Source organism: Podarcis cretensis (genome assembly GCF_951804945.1).
Source record: "Podarcis cretensis genome assembly, chromosome: 17".
In the NCBI taxonomy this organism is placed as follows: Eukaryota; Metazoa; Chordata; class Lepidosauria; order Squamata; family Lacertidae; genus Podarcis; species Podarcis cretensis.
Window position 1 is genome coordinate 18,890,385 of NC_137187.1, and position 15,713 is coordinate 18,906,097.

The 15,713-nt window shown below is 40.0% G+C and overlaps 1 protein-coding gene across 19 annotated transcripts in view; it reads left to right on the top strand.

The window, feature by feature from the left end:
- NFIB (nuclear factor I B) overlaps positions 1-15,713 on the top strand; it is a 302,316-nt gene that overhangs the window by 95,840 nt on the left and 190,763 nt on the right. For 15 of the 19 annotated variants that reach the window (XR_013834313.1, XM_079959475.1, XM_079959476.1 and 12 more), the window contains exon 2: positions 6,890-7,421. Coding sequence is in view for 18 of the 19 variants with exons in the window: in XM_079959475.1 (XP_079815601.1) it covers positions 6,890-7,421 (532 nt within the window). In the remaining variant the exon portion in view is untranslated. Of the gene's footprint in view, positions 1-66; positions 849-6,360; positions 6,471-6,889; positions 7,422-15,713 lie in introns of those variants that run through there. The other 4 variants (XM_079959477.1, XM_079959479.1, XM_079959471.1 and 1 more) reach the window with 3 other exon arrangements.

Below are 15,713 nucleotides of genomic sequence, written 5' to 3' on the forward strand. Positions count from 1 at the left end.
TATCCACAGAGAAAGGGGGTGGAGGGGAGGGAGGGGAGAAAGAGAGAGAGAGGCACAGGCTGCTGCTGCTGCGAGAGAAGCCCGGCGGTTGCGCGCTGCTGCTGCTGCGAAGTGTTTTGCAGCCTTGGGGGGACGCGCGCGCGCACACTCCCGGGCTGGCGCTCGAGCGCACAGGGCTCTCTCTTCCTTTGCAAACTTTCGCCTTGCCATCACCGCGCGCGCCAGGATTTCTTTCCTGCTCCGCTCCGCCGCCGCAGCAACCTTGAACTTTGGCAACGGGGTTTGACAGTACCGTGGTGTATCAACCCCCGCGCCGCGACAGCTTCTCCAAGAGCGATTGCAGATCCGGGAAAGAAAGAAGTGGGTGGTGGTGGTAGTATTAGTAAGTGGTGGTGGTGCAAAAGGCAGCGCGAGCGAGGGAAGGGAAAAGTCTCGCCAACCCCCCCTCCTCCTTAACTCCTGCTGCATTCCATCCATCCAGCCCCCCCCCCACCATCCGGTTTCTCTCTCCCCCCCCCCCCCCCGCAGCCCCAATCCACCAGCAGCAACTGCAGCAGCAGCAGCACCAAGACGGAGTCTCCGAGAACAAGAGGGTTAAAAAGTGTAGATTGGATTTCACCCCGGGAAATCCAGCGCTCGGAGTGAACTTGAATCTCTTTGGCTATTTAAGGAGGACTGGGGTTTGTCGGGAACTCGCGGCGCTCCGCGGTCGCTCCTTCTGATTCCGATTTCGCCCGATGACTGTAACATGAACAGATGAGACCGTTGCGCTTTTGATACTTTTTCTCTCCGCAGAAGTGCATTCTCAGAGCGAAGTCATGATGTATTCTCCCATCTGTCTCACTCAGGTAGATATTAATCGCCTTTTCTTACCAATCCAAAAACAAAACAAAAACACCACGAAACTTGCGCTCGGCAAGCGGGTGGGTTTGTAAGAGTTGTAAACTGTTCGAGCCGCTCGGACTTTATTTGCGGGGGGGGGGGGGGGCTCAACTGTATTGCATGTGTTTTGTTAAGTTGTGTAAATCTTAACTCTTCGAGGTGTGTGCGGGAAGGACGCGGGGCGGAAGAAGGAATGCAACATTTTATTTTATTTAAATGCCGGTGATGTTGCTAAATATTGTTAAATTGTTTCTGGAGGAAATAAATCCCAGTGGTTAGATATTAGAAATGTCTATAATGAAAATGTAGGTATGAATCGTATTGATCTAGACCAGAAAATACTATTGCTGCTACCATCGTTTCAGCTCTTCTGTTTAGGTATCTAAGTGACAAAAGGAAAAAGTGTTCCATTATTTTTAATTAAGCATTGACAGTGGAAACATAATATGATCCCATGCTGAATTTTATCATATACTGTATAGCCTTTCCAGTAATGTGAGGTTCGTTTGAAAATAAAATAAAAGAAAAAGTCTTTGAGCAGTAGAAGTTCTCATCCAGTACATTTTTCCTGCTTTACTTCGGTTTTTGTAACTTTATAAAGTCTACGTCCAAGGTCAAAAACAAAATTAAACTTTTGCTGTCACTTTTGGCCTGCAGGCTTGCATATTCTTTAGAACGTTAGAAAGAGTTATTTTATGTACTGCATATACATTCTACTACTTGGTAGAGCATTTGGACAAATAATGTTACAAAAAGATTTAACTGCAAATAGCTTTGATGCAAAGAAGGTATTTATAGTTTTAACATATGGTGAGTCTTTTGTGATGATTAGCAGGATAAAAGCTTCAGAATAAATAAATAAAAGAAATGGATTGCAGATTCTGATCCAATATAAATTGCAGCATAGCCCCATGTGAGATGTGAAGGGTCTATAGCGTGTAAGATTAGTAACATTTATCGTGAAGTGGTCAGAGTATATTTCAGGTAAAATGTGAATCTCTAGGTCAGTTCTGAACAGTTCTAGTTAAAATCTTAGCAGGGTGCAATTTGAATGGTTTAATCTGCAATTATATGACTAATAGGTGTGGAAAGAACGAAGGCTCCGAGTTGTTTAATATTTCTGTGGCATACATTGCGATATAGTTAAATAATTAAGTTTTCATTTGACAATTAGAAGCCATTGTGGTTCCAAAGGACTGAGGCATTCACAGCATTATGAATGAAGATTTAAACAATGATAAGGCTTATTCAGTGATTGGATACAGTCATGTAGCTTTTTGGCTGACACGTTTTTTATTGTTTATATTTTGTTTGGCATCAAAGTGTGATTAACTTGGGGATCTTTTCAGCAAGTGAACGTAAACTTCACTGGTGCAAAACAGGTGGGAAAAGGTGTTGCAAGATATTTGAAACATGTCAAAAAAGAAGTCAATATCCCAGCATATAGGTATATTGTACAGTAATAGATTTAGACATACAGCATTACCATATTTTTTTTCATTCACTAGGTACTCTGCTGCGTGCAAAATTTGATACTTCCACCTCCATATTGGGAACATTTGCATAGAAATAAGTTTGGCTAGTTTAAGTGGAATTTGCTTACAAATACATGAACGCTGCCTTGATTTCATTATCTGCTACTCTGTGCTGATACAAGATATGTATCATAATTTACCTTCAAAGTTGAAACTTTAAAAGGCACCTCCAGTTGTTATGTATATGTTATGGTCTGTTGTTATTTCCTGTCTATTTGCCTCCTTTCCTGTGCGGTTTTTTTTTTTAAATACAATATTTTCACAAATGCTCTTGAGTGAATTCTATCAGTTGTTTGCCATATGCATAGTTAAATATCACTTTTGGTTTATGCAAGATAAGTAGTTTGTTCAGATTCAGTTTGTATACAACCCACTGCTCCAAACAGTTTCATGACAAACCTAGCAATACATCATTTTAATACTTCTTGAGTGGTTTTTAGACGTACCTCCAAGTTTTGAAATGAAGTTTTGTACGTCCAGCGTTTTTCTAAGTCCTATTTGCTCTGTCAATTTGCATGTCACTAATTTCTGAATACTGAATGGCATATTGCTGTGCTGTATATACATTTGTGGGAGAAAAAAAATCTAGCAAAATTAAACCCCAAAGCTGCCATTCTCCCCACACTTGCACAGCAATTGATGTTTGTTGTGGTTGTAGTCCTGACAGTGCTTTATAAAATATCTGTGCACAGAAATCTTAGGAGACATTGGAGTAAAAATAATTCAGTACGCCTGACTTTTCCTCTTTTTCTTTGAAGTGGAAATGTTACTGTATTTTAAGATTGTGATCCGAAGCACACTAACTTGGGATCACACTCAGCTACACTCAGTAGGACAGAACAGTAAGTAAGATGTCAGCTGGAATTTCGTACCTATGAGATCTATATTTGTTATGCAGAATGGAGGATTAGTAATAGAATACTTCCCTCCTCAGTTTTGTACAATTAATAAAAGCTTTTCTTTTCTGAGCTCTGTGGCATAGATGTTAGATCCTTTTTAACGCTCAGATTCTAAGAAACTTTTTAATAGTTTGGCTGCAGAAGTAGTCCAGCAAACCTAAAGGTTTCGCTATAATTTAATTTATTTCTCCCCTACATTGCTTTTGATTCAGTTTAGAACAGAAAAGTCAGTTAAAGCAGCTTGCGTACCTTTAAACATATTGTTATGGAGTCATCTTTTTTTGTGTGTGTGTGGGGAATAGTCTCCTACATCTACTAGAAAATGAATCGATGGGAAGGACAGAAGGTGTTATGTGAAAATACTTTCCCATGTTCCTATTCTGGAGAGGAAACTTGACCATTTTATACTACGGTTGCAGAATAGATATAAACCATTTTAAATAAACAATTTTTGTACAAATTGTCCATGCATACAAATTTCCATACAATGAGTACAATGAACAAATTGCCAATGCATGTTAGAACATCTGAAAAGCTTTTTCTAACTGTAGCTTGGTTGCAAAATGCAATTATGATTGCTGATTATTCATGTTAATTCTTGCCACATGCAATTGCAACATGCATCTTTATTTGCAGTGTTTTGTCTGTCAGTACTCTCCGCAAAATATCATATTTTATAAATGACCCTTTAAACAGTTTTGAGGAGAATGTCTGTGATGTCAGGTCTCAGCTAGAGTAAACTTTGAGTTGTTTATTTTCAAGCATTTTTTAAAAATATCCCAGGTGTATATTGAAGATTATAGAGTTATCCTATGCTACAGCAAAATGGCAGGGTTTGGTATTAGGGTTTAATTTTTATTTTATTAAAAAAAATATATGTTTAAATAACATCTGTTCTTATTTCCACTTTCATCGCAGTAGATATGTTTCCTCATAGGTTTGTATTCATTATGCTTCTGATTTTAGCAGGTCCTTACATAGCTGAAATATGCAAAATTTAGGTGTATTAGTAAGTTCCATTGAATTTGATGGGGTTTACTTAAACATGCTTAGAAATGGTGCTTTATGGCAGTATTTGGCGCATGCCTAAAAGTAATGCTGAAGTCCGAGGCTTCACAATTTTCTTGGTAAGATCCACAATACTGTACTTGGACTATATCACTGACAGAATAGGGCCCTTCCTTGGCATCAGTGTTACGCTGTCTTAAATCTATTTTGCACAGTAATTTTAAAACTACCAGATACCACCACTTCACTCATTTCTTGCAAATCGGCCTGCTTTGCCACTTTCTTTCTAAATGCATTATTAAAGTCCAGAGTTCTGGAATAGCTGTTTTGCACGGTCAATTCTTTTCTGAAGGAAAGAAATAAACTGTAGTAGTTAACAAAATAAAAAATAAAAAATAGCATTGAGATAAGGAAGTCTTATCATGGGCTGTGGTTGCTCTGAACTGTGCTGCCTTCCCACACAAAGAGCAGATTGTGGTTTAACTCTTTCCATGGTGTAGCCCTCAAAGTGACAGAAATCTTCAAAACACTACTGATCACTTTACTTAATGATTCTTTTGCCACTTTGCTTCACTTTATATTGTAATGATTTTGAGTTTCATACTATCCATTCTATTTTAGTTCATTTCCCTCTCTATAGAAGGGGAAGGTTTATGTTTAAAAAACCAAACCTGCAGTAATTTTGAAGACCTCTGTTTTCTTTACTTCTAAAAATGCAAGGCTTAGTATACAGAACATTAGGTAACAAAAATACAAGCATAGCTTTATTTGTTCAGTACTAACTCCTTGGGTCGAAAACCAGCAGCTTGCACAATCTATGCAGTAATTATAAAAGCAATAAAATATACTCAATCTTTTAATCTAATGTGCACCTCCATCCTAAATATATATTGTATATAAAATAGTTCATTTAGATCAGTTTGACGTGCTTTCAAATTTAACACGTGTTACTATCAGTGTGTATTAACATTTTGCCCGCCTGAAAAATACAGTTTGAATTTTTAAGGGAACAACTGTAGCATCAGCATTATATTCCTTGTAACATGACTTTGATGTTTAGTTTGAAAGTACATGGAGTGATTTTTTTAAAATTAAAAAACAACAACAGTTAAAAACAGTCTAAGAAGAAAATAATAACTTTAGAACCACTCAGAAATGCATATACCAAAGGTTGGGAAGCAACAGTAGTGCTCTTATTTTGGCACGGTTTTCTTTCAAAACCATACATTAACTTGCCATGTGTGTTTAGGCTGTTTTGGTTACAAAATAATTACGTATGTGACAGAAAGAAATGTCTGTAAGATGAAACCTTAAGGTGAGCATCTTCCACTTCATGAAGTAACATAATTGCCAAAAGTAATGAATAGAATCTAAATTGCAATAAATATCAAAATTAGGAAAATAATATATGAATCTTTAGGAATAGCCTGATGATAGGAAGAGCTCTCTAGAACTATAAATAAATAACACGTATTTTAAAAAAGCAGGATTTACCCAACGATGCAGTGTTAATGTCACTCTGCCACAGACAGCTGAAGCACAAAGAATGCAAAGTTTGTGCCAAGTTGTCTATTTTCATTGTATGCCTGAGATAGATTTTTTTTTGGGGGGGGGGGCGCGCCCAAATAGTTGCCACATACTCGTGACCAGCTAACAAATTAACTAACACTGTAAGGCATTGAACCCCACACAGTAGAGTGGAGCAAAATTGCTGGGACAGCAATAATGATGCGATTTTAATTCTTGAGTGCGTAAAGTTTTGTTTCACAAAGTTATGAAAGGAAAGGTAGAATTGTGCGGTGCATAAAACTTAGGTGGTTTGGCTCTTGTTGTACATCATGTTCCTTTTTGCCTCCTTTCCTTAACTTCCCCCTGCTTTCCGAAGGCATCATCAGCGCTGGAATGACCCTGTTTCAGCGCTGGAATGTTGGGCGATTGATAAGAGAAATGGATCAAATTTTATGAGCGCATGCTCTTTGCTGAGCTATCGGTCTCTCGCTGACAGCGTGCTCCAAAAGTGGGAACTGTATAGCACCGCACTTACCACGCATCTGCTTTGTGTTTCTGTGCCACGGGGAAGAGAAATGTGTGGTGCAATTCAAACCTACCTTCTTAAGGGTTCTGCTGGGATGTCTTAGCAAAAATGGTACTGTAGCTGGTCGCACATCTGAACTGCAAATGTTAGAAGCCACTTATTGCTCTTATTTTAAAAAGCAGTTATATTTGAGTTGTCATTTGGGGGCCAAAGACGAAGGGCTCTGTCTGTGTGTGGGGGGGGGGGGCAAATCTGATGCAAACCAAAACTCCATACGAATTCAAGAAATTAAATGTGGAAGTATTTTTAGAGCAGTTATTTATAATTCTTTTGGAAGTTGAAACTGTGGTTAAATAAAATGAAAAGCACCTAGTGCTCATGGTATTAAAGCCTTTTATATATATATATATTCATTTTTTACTTTAGAAATGGAGGGGGGGACTGTTGCTCTTGCCTTCACCATGCAAACAGAACTGATCTTTTAGTTTTTTCTCTCCCCCCCTACCCCACCCTGTTTCTTCTCCTAACAGGATGAATTTCACCCATTCATTGAGGCACTTCTCCCACATGTCCGTGCAATCGCCTACACTTGGTTCAACCTTCAGGCTCGAAAACGCAAGTACTTTAAGAAACATGAAAAGCGAATGTCAAAGGACGAGGAAAGAGCAGTCAAGGATGAGCTACTTAGTGAAAAGCCTGAAATTAAACAGAAGTGGGCTTCCAGGCTTCTCGCCAAACTGCGCAAAGATATCCGCCAAGAGTACCGGGAGGATTTTGTGCTAACTGTTACCGGGAAGAAGCACCCGTGCTGTGTGTTGTCCAATCCTGACCAGAAGGGTAAGATTAGGAGAATCGACTGCCTGCGACAGGCAGACAAAGTCTGGCGTCTGGATCTAGTCATGGTGATCCTCTTTAAAGGTATCCCTTTGGAAAGTACGGACGGAGAGCGGCTCATGAAATCCCCCCATTGCACAAATCCAGCACTTTGTGTTCAGCCACATCACATAACAGTATCAGTCAAGGAGCTTGATTTGTTTCTGGCGTACTACGTGCAGGATCAAGGTAGGTTACTTGCCTTGTATGAATATGTTGAACCCCCTTTAGACCTTTCTCCTTTAAGCCAAAGAATATGCATATCTATTTCCCTGCATACATGTACACAGGTGCATGCTAATTTGCATATTTGTACATTTAAGTGACATGTATTTCTGAGAATGCACGCCAAGCTTTTGTTCCAAAAGGGAAGTTCGAAATATTGGGGAAGCTTTCAGCGTGTGTTGCAGAGCAGAAGTTTTAAAATGTTGGTAAATCTATTGATACGAGCAAATGAGCCAAAGCTATATGCACTTACTTAAACAGATTCATATCTGTTTATATCAAATCTTGCCTCCTATCTCTTTCATGGTTTTAGCAAGGAAACGCTCTAACCCCTACAAAAAAGATTCAGTTTTAGAGTATGGCCTATGTAGCATCTGGATATTAATATGCACTAAGCGCTCGTTGTATGAACATCTCATGTTGTTCAAGGCACAATTGGTGTTCATAGCTTGATCTTTCCCCAAATATTTCTGCAAATTATAATTTCCATAACATACACAAACTTTAAAAATGTTGCTTCAATATGGAAATGTGACATTACATTAAAATGTAACAAAACACATAAGCAGTCACTATCGGAACTGTTTATATACTTAGATTATTGCTTTCCATTTTATGTGTTTTTGGTACTAAATCCCAGGTAAATGAATGTTTTGTTTTCAAGTCATACAACAAACATGTTTCGAGAAGTGAACTTACATCCCATAATTTTTGGAGTTGGTGGCTTTTTGCATAAATCGGCCTGGTGTTGGAAGGTAGTTAAAAGAAAGACAGGAGGTCATATTTTTGGTTCAAGTATAAAAGAAGGATATGTTATGTAACTTAATCATGAAATTAAAAGTAAAACGGGTGGTGGTGGTTTGGTTTGTGATTTTCACCTACAATTTAAAATACTTTGAAAGTTGAATATTCTGGTTCAGTTTACATGATTCCATCCTTGTTTGCCATGCTTAGTCCTAACCTCACATGGAATCGTTATATAATACAATATGACTAAGTATCTATTGTAGTATTAATATATACTAATGAAAATACTTTCCTGTTCTCATTTCTAGCAGTAAGAAACATAAACAGAATTAAGGGCCCCAATTCAGAGCAACTTCAATTGATAAAAATCTGAACTGGACTTAAGTTACTACCGATTTCAACCTCATTGGTTTCAATGCGATTTAAAGACAGTTAGCTTCCTTCCAGTTGCGGCCCAGCTGTTTTGCTGTGATTTTCACCTGAAAATTATGATACATGACTCTTAAGACTGCAATCCTATGCAGGGGTGCGAAAGGGTAAACATCTTTAGGATTGTGTTGCAAATTAATCTTGGAAGAAGGAGGAAATAAGCTATGGTGTTTGCATATGCATTTTGTTAGGTATATGCTAACACAAATGCATTGTGTTAAAAATGAATTATTATTTGCACCTCCAAGTGTTTTTAAGGAAGGCTATAACCAGGTGATGTGTGCCTCATGCACACTGGAAAGTCAAATGCAGATGAAAACAACATAGCTATAGCATCTATTGTACCTGCCTACCTGTTCTTCTTAAGATGCTTTTGAAGTTGATACATATTCCACTTGAACTGAGAGCAGGGCTGAGATGGAGAACACCATTTTGCTAGTGATATCTAGTGGATGTTTTTGGTTTTCACTACATCAGCCTGAATCATGCAATCATTCTGAATTTTTCAGCCTTTCTGCAGTTACTGTGAAAAATAACAGTGGATGTAAAGTTGGTACATATCTTTGTACCAAGTCACCTTTGAGAGAACCTTCCATTTATTGCATACTATGCGTCCTCTTTGTATGCTATCAGGGTTTGTTTTTTTTGTGGGAGAGGGCGAAATCTGCTAAACGACTAGTATTTCTATGCTTGAAATAATATGTCCTTGGCTGTTTTCCTTTATATATATATAAAGGATTCTTTCCCCCCTTTTTAAAATGGTTCTCAGAATAGTCCACACTCTCAATCTCATTTTTGTGTTTTGGCAGGCAAGGCACCAAGGGTTGCTAGGCTTGTAAAAGGTAGAAGCACAATGTCAGTCAGAGTAATGATCTCTTTTATAGCAGATTGGTCTTCTATTTTGGTATATGAAAAATCTATTTGGTAATGCCTCATCAATAAGGCGTAGTAATCTAATCAGTTGTTGGACAAGGTGGGGGATTTTTTAAAAAAGGACAAAGTTCTTAAATGAATGAAAGGATAAAATAAGGCACATGTTTAAACGTTGGCGAAAAGCATGTGGAAGAACAGTTTGAGTGCCAGTAATGGTTGCCAGTGGCACCAGGATTGGCATCGGACCCTCTTTGTTTAGCCTAGAATGCCTGTGATTTGTTGGTTGGCATCCGCATTGCAGAGCAGAGAGCAATGTTACAATATATTGAGAATTTCCTGATCTAGAAATGTCAGTCCTTTTTGTGTGTGCTTTGACAAAGAGGATTTCTTCTACTTGCTTCCCAGATCTGTACTGGAAGAAGAAATATAGACCAGTCTATCAAGTTTCTGTTGACAAGCTTTATCTGACTCTCCTTCCCAGCCATTCCCCTCAAAACTCTCCCTGTCTCTCCTTCACTTCCTTTTTCGTTTTTTGGTTTTTTTTTGCTACGGGTCTACTCTTAGAATTTGCAGGACACAAGTGAAATTAGAGGGTTACTTGATACGCTTGCTTGCGTTCGTACCACTTTCATGGGGAAACAAATTAGGATAAAATGATTTCCTAGTCCACAGGTGTTCGAAACACGCAGCACAGAATAAATACTTTTTAAAAAAAGGGAAGAAAGAAAGATTTTCCTCCTTGTTCCAGTGTTTCTTGGATTCATCTTAATGTTAAATGTTGTGAAAGCTATACATCACTTGAAGGAAAAAGGTTTCGTGGGCTTGTTTCTGATGTTTGGTTCAAGCTGTGTTTCAGTCCATAAAATCATTTGGTAGTATTTGATTCAATCAGTGCAGCTCTTGTGCTGTGTTCCGTTTCTACAAGAACCGCCATTTTGTTTGTCAAGTGCCGGCAGAGTGGGGGAGGATAAAGCAGACAATGTGCTTGATGCCAATAATGGTTGCCAGTGGCACCGAGGTTGGCATCAAACCCTCTTTGTCTAGTTGCTGAATGCCTTTGATTCGTTGGTTGGCATCTGCATTGCAGTGGGCACATTGGAAAGTTTTTTTGACAATCGCTGAATGAAAGCTGTTGTATTTGTTTGCCGCAGTAGAACTTCAGATAATAGAAATCCTTCGTCTAATAGATAACTTTTTTTCCAGTTCTGTAGTAGCAGATTGTTAAAGTTCCAATTCTTTCTCCCCCGAAGCACACTTTTTTGTTTGTATTTCTCTTCTACAGAATTTAATTCTTCCGTTGTCTGCTATACTTTTGACACTCAAAAGACATTGTATGGCATTATTATACATACTGTAAGCTGTATTGTACAGCTCGAAATTATGGATGTGTTCAGTTTATCTTTTGTTGGTCTGTGACCGAAATAAAGTTTGATACTGATACTGATCACTAAAAAGGCAATAACAACAATGACATCATCTATCTATATCTATCTATCTATCTATCTAATCTATCAATCTAAGCTTGTGTAGGTTTTGGTATGTGTCACATAATTGCCACATGTTTTTCATTCTGGTTATATTACACTGTTCCTATTTTTGCACATTGTTTAAAAGTAAGATATTAAGAGAGTTGTGTAAAAGCTTTCATTTCCAAACCAAGAGTTCAGCAGAAACTCACCAGACTTTCCAGCAAACAGATGCAGTTCTGCCAAGTGTGCTTACTTCTGATGCACTTGAATGTCCAGATTTCAAAACATCTTATTACCTTTCTGTTTAGCTGCATGGGTTGGCTACCGGAGACCAGTGAAAAGGCCAAGTCATTTCTGTTGATGTTTCCTAGATGGTTAGCATTAATACTGTTTTCTGACTAACCACCATTATCTTGTTAATTAGTAAGATGGATTAGCAGTTCTACCCAAAGGGCTGCACTAAAGGAAGTCTGGCTTGCGTGAGCCCCTGAATCGCCAGACTGTGTCCTGTCTGGTATTAAAAAAGGGAGGGGAAGAGGGTGATTGCTGGAATGGTGGACGAGGAACTGCTCTGTCTCTAGAAAAAAAAGCAAGGACTGCACATGAGAAAAACTTGATTATCACAACTCACTAAGAAATGCATAGATAGCAACCCTTCTGTGTTGGCAAGCCACATAACTTCAACATCTTGTAGTTTACGTGATGCTTACTGGTATGTGTATTATTTTGGAGGAGTGGCACTACCTGACAGCATAAAGGCATTTTTTTTCCTGACCATTTTACTCAGAGCTGAAGTTTCAGAGGCATTCAAGTTTTGCATTAACTCGCACTTCACTGGTATTCAGCCTTGCTTATTCAGTGGTGCTTATTTGAAACTTAACTAACTCTGAGTTTAATGAGATTTGCTTCCAGGTGCTGTGGTCTAAACCACTGAGCCTCTTGGGCTTGCCAATCAGAAGGTAGGTGGTTCGAATCCCCGTGACGGGGTGAGCTCCCGTTGCTCGGTCCCAGCTCCTGCCAACGTAGCAGTTTGAAAGCACGCCAAAAAAGTGCAAGTAGATAAATAGGTACCGTTCCAGTGGGAAGGTAAACAGCGTTTCTGTGTGCTGCTCTGGTTTTGGTGTTCCGTTGTGCCAGAAGCGGCTAAGTTCTGCTGGCCACATGACCCAGAAAAACTGTCTGCGGACAAATGCTGGCTCCCTCGGCCTGTAAAATGAGATGAGCACTGCAACCCCAGAGTCGTCTGCGACTGGACTTAACTGTCAGGGATCCTTTTTAAGTGACCAGTAGATTGCAGTGAAATTGGCAGCATCTTTGGAAAACCCAGGCAATCTAGTTATCTGTGTTTTGTTTTGGGCATTTCTTTTTGGGAATCGCATTTTAAAAAATAAATTTGGCTTGACAATGAGTGTGAAGTGAACAGAACTTTTAAAACCCAATGCAGTCTTCTAAACAGCGGCGGGTAACCTATGGCCCTCAGAATGTTGCTATACTGCAGCTCTCGTTTTTCGTGACCATTGTCCATGCTAGTCGGGGCTGATTCCAACCTGGAAGACCATAGGCTTCCTCCCTCCCACTTGTAGACACAGTACTTGAACACAGCTCCGGTATTGTAAAAGGCTTGATTCCAAACTTTACTACAATGCCCAAACATAGATCAGATTACACATTTCAGAAGCTCACAACAGAGTAAGCTACATGGGTAGATATGGACTAAGATGTTGGCCCGGCCACTGATATTCCCCTGTGCTCCATATCTGAAGAGCTGGGTGGGCTCAATCGTTCATGCACTTGTCCTAAGCCACAGGACTAGGCAAGCAAGTAAGCATTTCTGCCAGTGGGCTGAGTCTGCTTCTGCTGTCACCATCATCACAGTGTCCTTGGTGTTGAAGGCAAAGCTGACATGCCTAGATCACCATCTGATCTGGTCTCAGCCACTGCTCCTGAGGATGGGAAGTAAAGGTAAAAGGTATAGGACCCCTGGATGGTTAAGGCCGGTCAAAGGCGACTGAGGTTGTGGCGCTGATCTCGCTTTCAGGCCGAGGGAGCTGGCGTTTGTCCAGAGACAGCTTTCTGGGTCATGTGGGCAGCATGACTAAACTGCTTCTGGCACAATGGAACACCATGACAGAGCCCAGTGCGCACAGAAATGCTGTTTACCTTCCCGCCTGAGCAGTACCTATTTATCTACTCGCACTGGCGTGCTTTCAAACTGCTAGGTTGGCAGGAGCTGGGACAGAGCAACGAGAGCTCATCCTGTCAGGGGGATTCAAACTGCTGACCTTCTGATCTGCAAGCCCAAGAGGCTCAGTGGTTTAGACCAGAGTGCCACCCGTGTTCCATAGGATGGCAAGTACTTCACTGATGGGAAGTGGTGCTGGAGTCATGTCTGGTGGCTCTGCTATCACATTAAGGTCATCTGATGACAGGACTATTTCCAGACAACCCACTTGGCCCTTCCCCAGCACCCAAATCACTGCCTTCTAGACAGCCGGCCCCCTCATATAATCCAACTTCGTACTTTCTTCCTAATCCTCTTCCTACTCTCACCAGCTCTGCCAAGTAGCCTTCACAGGGCTCTTGACGATAGGTTTCCCATCCCTACTTTAAAATTACACGCACCTTTGCATTATAGTATGCCTAAGAAGGATATGTAGTAATAATTCTTTTTAATGCATCGAAAGCCATCTTTTTCAGCTGTGAAAACACTTAAGGTATAAGCTTCTTGCTCTGGATTCGTCTTTTTGACTTTATTAGGGAATTATTAGTGGTACTCAGGTTTAGTGGTATTAACAGCATAACCTGTTACTGCTTACTAATGCAGCTGTTGTAGTATCAGGTCTGCATCTCCACCACTGCAACTTTAAGTAGGCCCATTTAAGACACTAAAAGGATGATACTGAATTAATAATCTCGCCCATGGAAAAATACCAGGGGAGGAATGAATACATTTGAAAGACTGTATGAATTCAATATCTATGTTGTATTATAGAACAACAGTTGAGTATTTGTTTTTGGTCTGTTGTCTGTAAAGTTGATATTATTTGTACGATTTTTATCCCACTCCTCATCCAAAATAGGCTCCCTGAGTAGCTTATAAATGTCAGTGATAAGACAGTCCCTGCCCTTAGGTGTAGAATCTAAAAGACATGACACAAAAGGAAAAGGTGTGGAGAGCGATGATAGAAAAAAGCAAACCCAGGCACTGTTTCTTATTTTATTTATTTAAAAGCACGCAATGCAACATGAAAACAATAAACAGTATAATTAAAACAAAACATAAAACCAGTTATACAGTAGCACAAAGCCATATCAAAACAGGAATCTAGAGAATTCAAACAAATAAAAACAGGGAACCGTCTCATGAGTCAGGGAAGACCTGGACTAGATGATATATCTTTACAAGATGTGTAATGGAACTGATGATTGCTGATTCATGTATGGCAAAAGGAAGGTCATTCCAAAATATGGGGAAAAGTGGGAAATGCTCACGTTTGGTCACTGCCCTATGATATTTTGTAGGATGCAGTAGCAGGACCAGAATATTCCCCCAGATGATCTAAGCGGCCTTGCAGGTGCTCTTGCAGAATTCTTGTAGTGACCAGTTTGAATGGAAAGATTTCAAGATTATCTTGCCAGAGTGGTGCATCCTTTGGTTAGCTCCTCCTTGGACTACTGCAATGCGCTCTACGTGGGGCTACCTTTGAAGGTGACTCAGAAACTGCAACTAGTCCAGAATGCAGGAGCTAGACTGGTGACTGGGAGTAGCCGGCGGGACCATATAACACCAGTCCTAAAGGATCTTCATTGGCTCCCAATGTTTCAAAAAACAATTCATAGTCTTGGTGCTGACCTTTAAAGCCCTAAATGGCCTTGGCCCTGTATACCTGAAGGTGCATCTCCACCCCCATTGCTCAGCCTGGACACTGAGGTCTTCATCTGAGGGTTTTCTGCTGCTTCCCTCCCTGTGAGAAGCAGTTACAGGGAACTAGGCAGAAGGACTTCTTGGTAGAGGTGCCCTCCCTGCGAAACTCCCTCCCTTCAAGTGTCAAGGAGATAAAGAACTACACAACTTTTGGAAGACATCTGAAGGGAAGTTTTTAATGCTAGGTTTTTATATATGCTGTAAGTTGCCCAGAGTGGCTGGGAAAACCCAGCCAGATGGGTGGGGTATAAGTTGTTGTTGTTGTTGTTGTTGTTGTTATTATGAGGAGAAACCAAAAGTTGCAGGTCATTCATCATGGTGAACGGAGAGACACTGCAGTTCCATCTCTGGTAGCCTGACTGAGTGACTACTGATGACAATTGAGAGAGGAGTCTAATGGAGCTGGTCTTTCAGCAACTAAGAAATATGTGTTTTCAAGGAACATATATTGATTTTGCTTCCTGCCCCAGAGAACTCTTAGGGTCAAACTACACATAACGTTAAATGCATCTGCATGCAGATTTTTTTTTTTTAAAAAAATGCAAATTGCATCCGCAGTGGGGGGGGGGGGGGAGGGGGCTGATACTTAGTAGGATCAGGGAAGGCACAGAGAGGGAACTTGGCGCCAGTACCAAATTTGCTCTCAATACAAATAAGGGGAGGGGAGGGTTAAATTTCATGCCTGCTCTGATGCTGTTAATTATCAGCTCCTCCATGCTGATGCAATTTGCATTTAAAAACAAAAAAAAACCCTGTATGTTAAATGAAAATATGTCTTTAAAGCATCCAGTTCGGCTCTTAGTTCCTGAGATA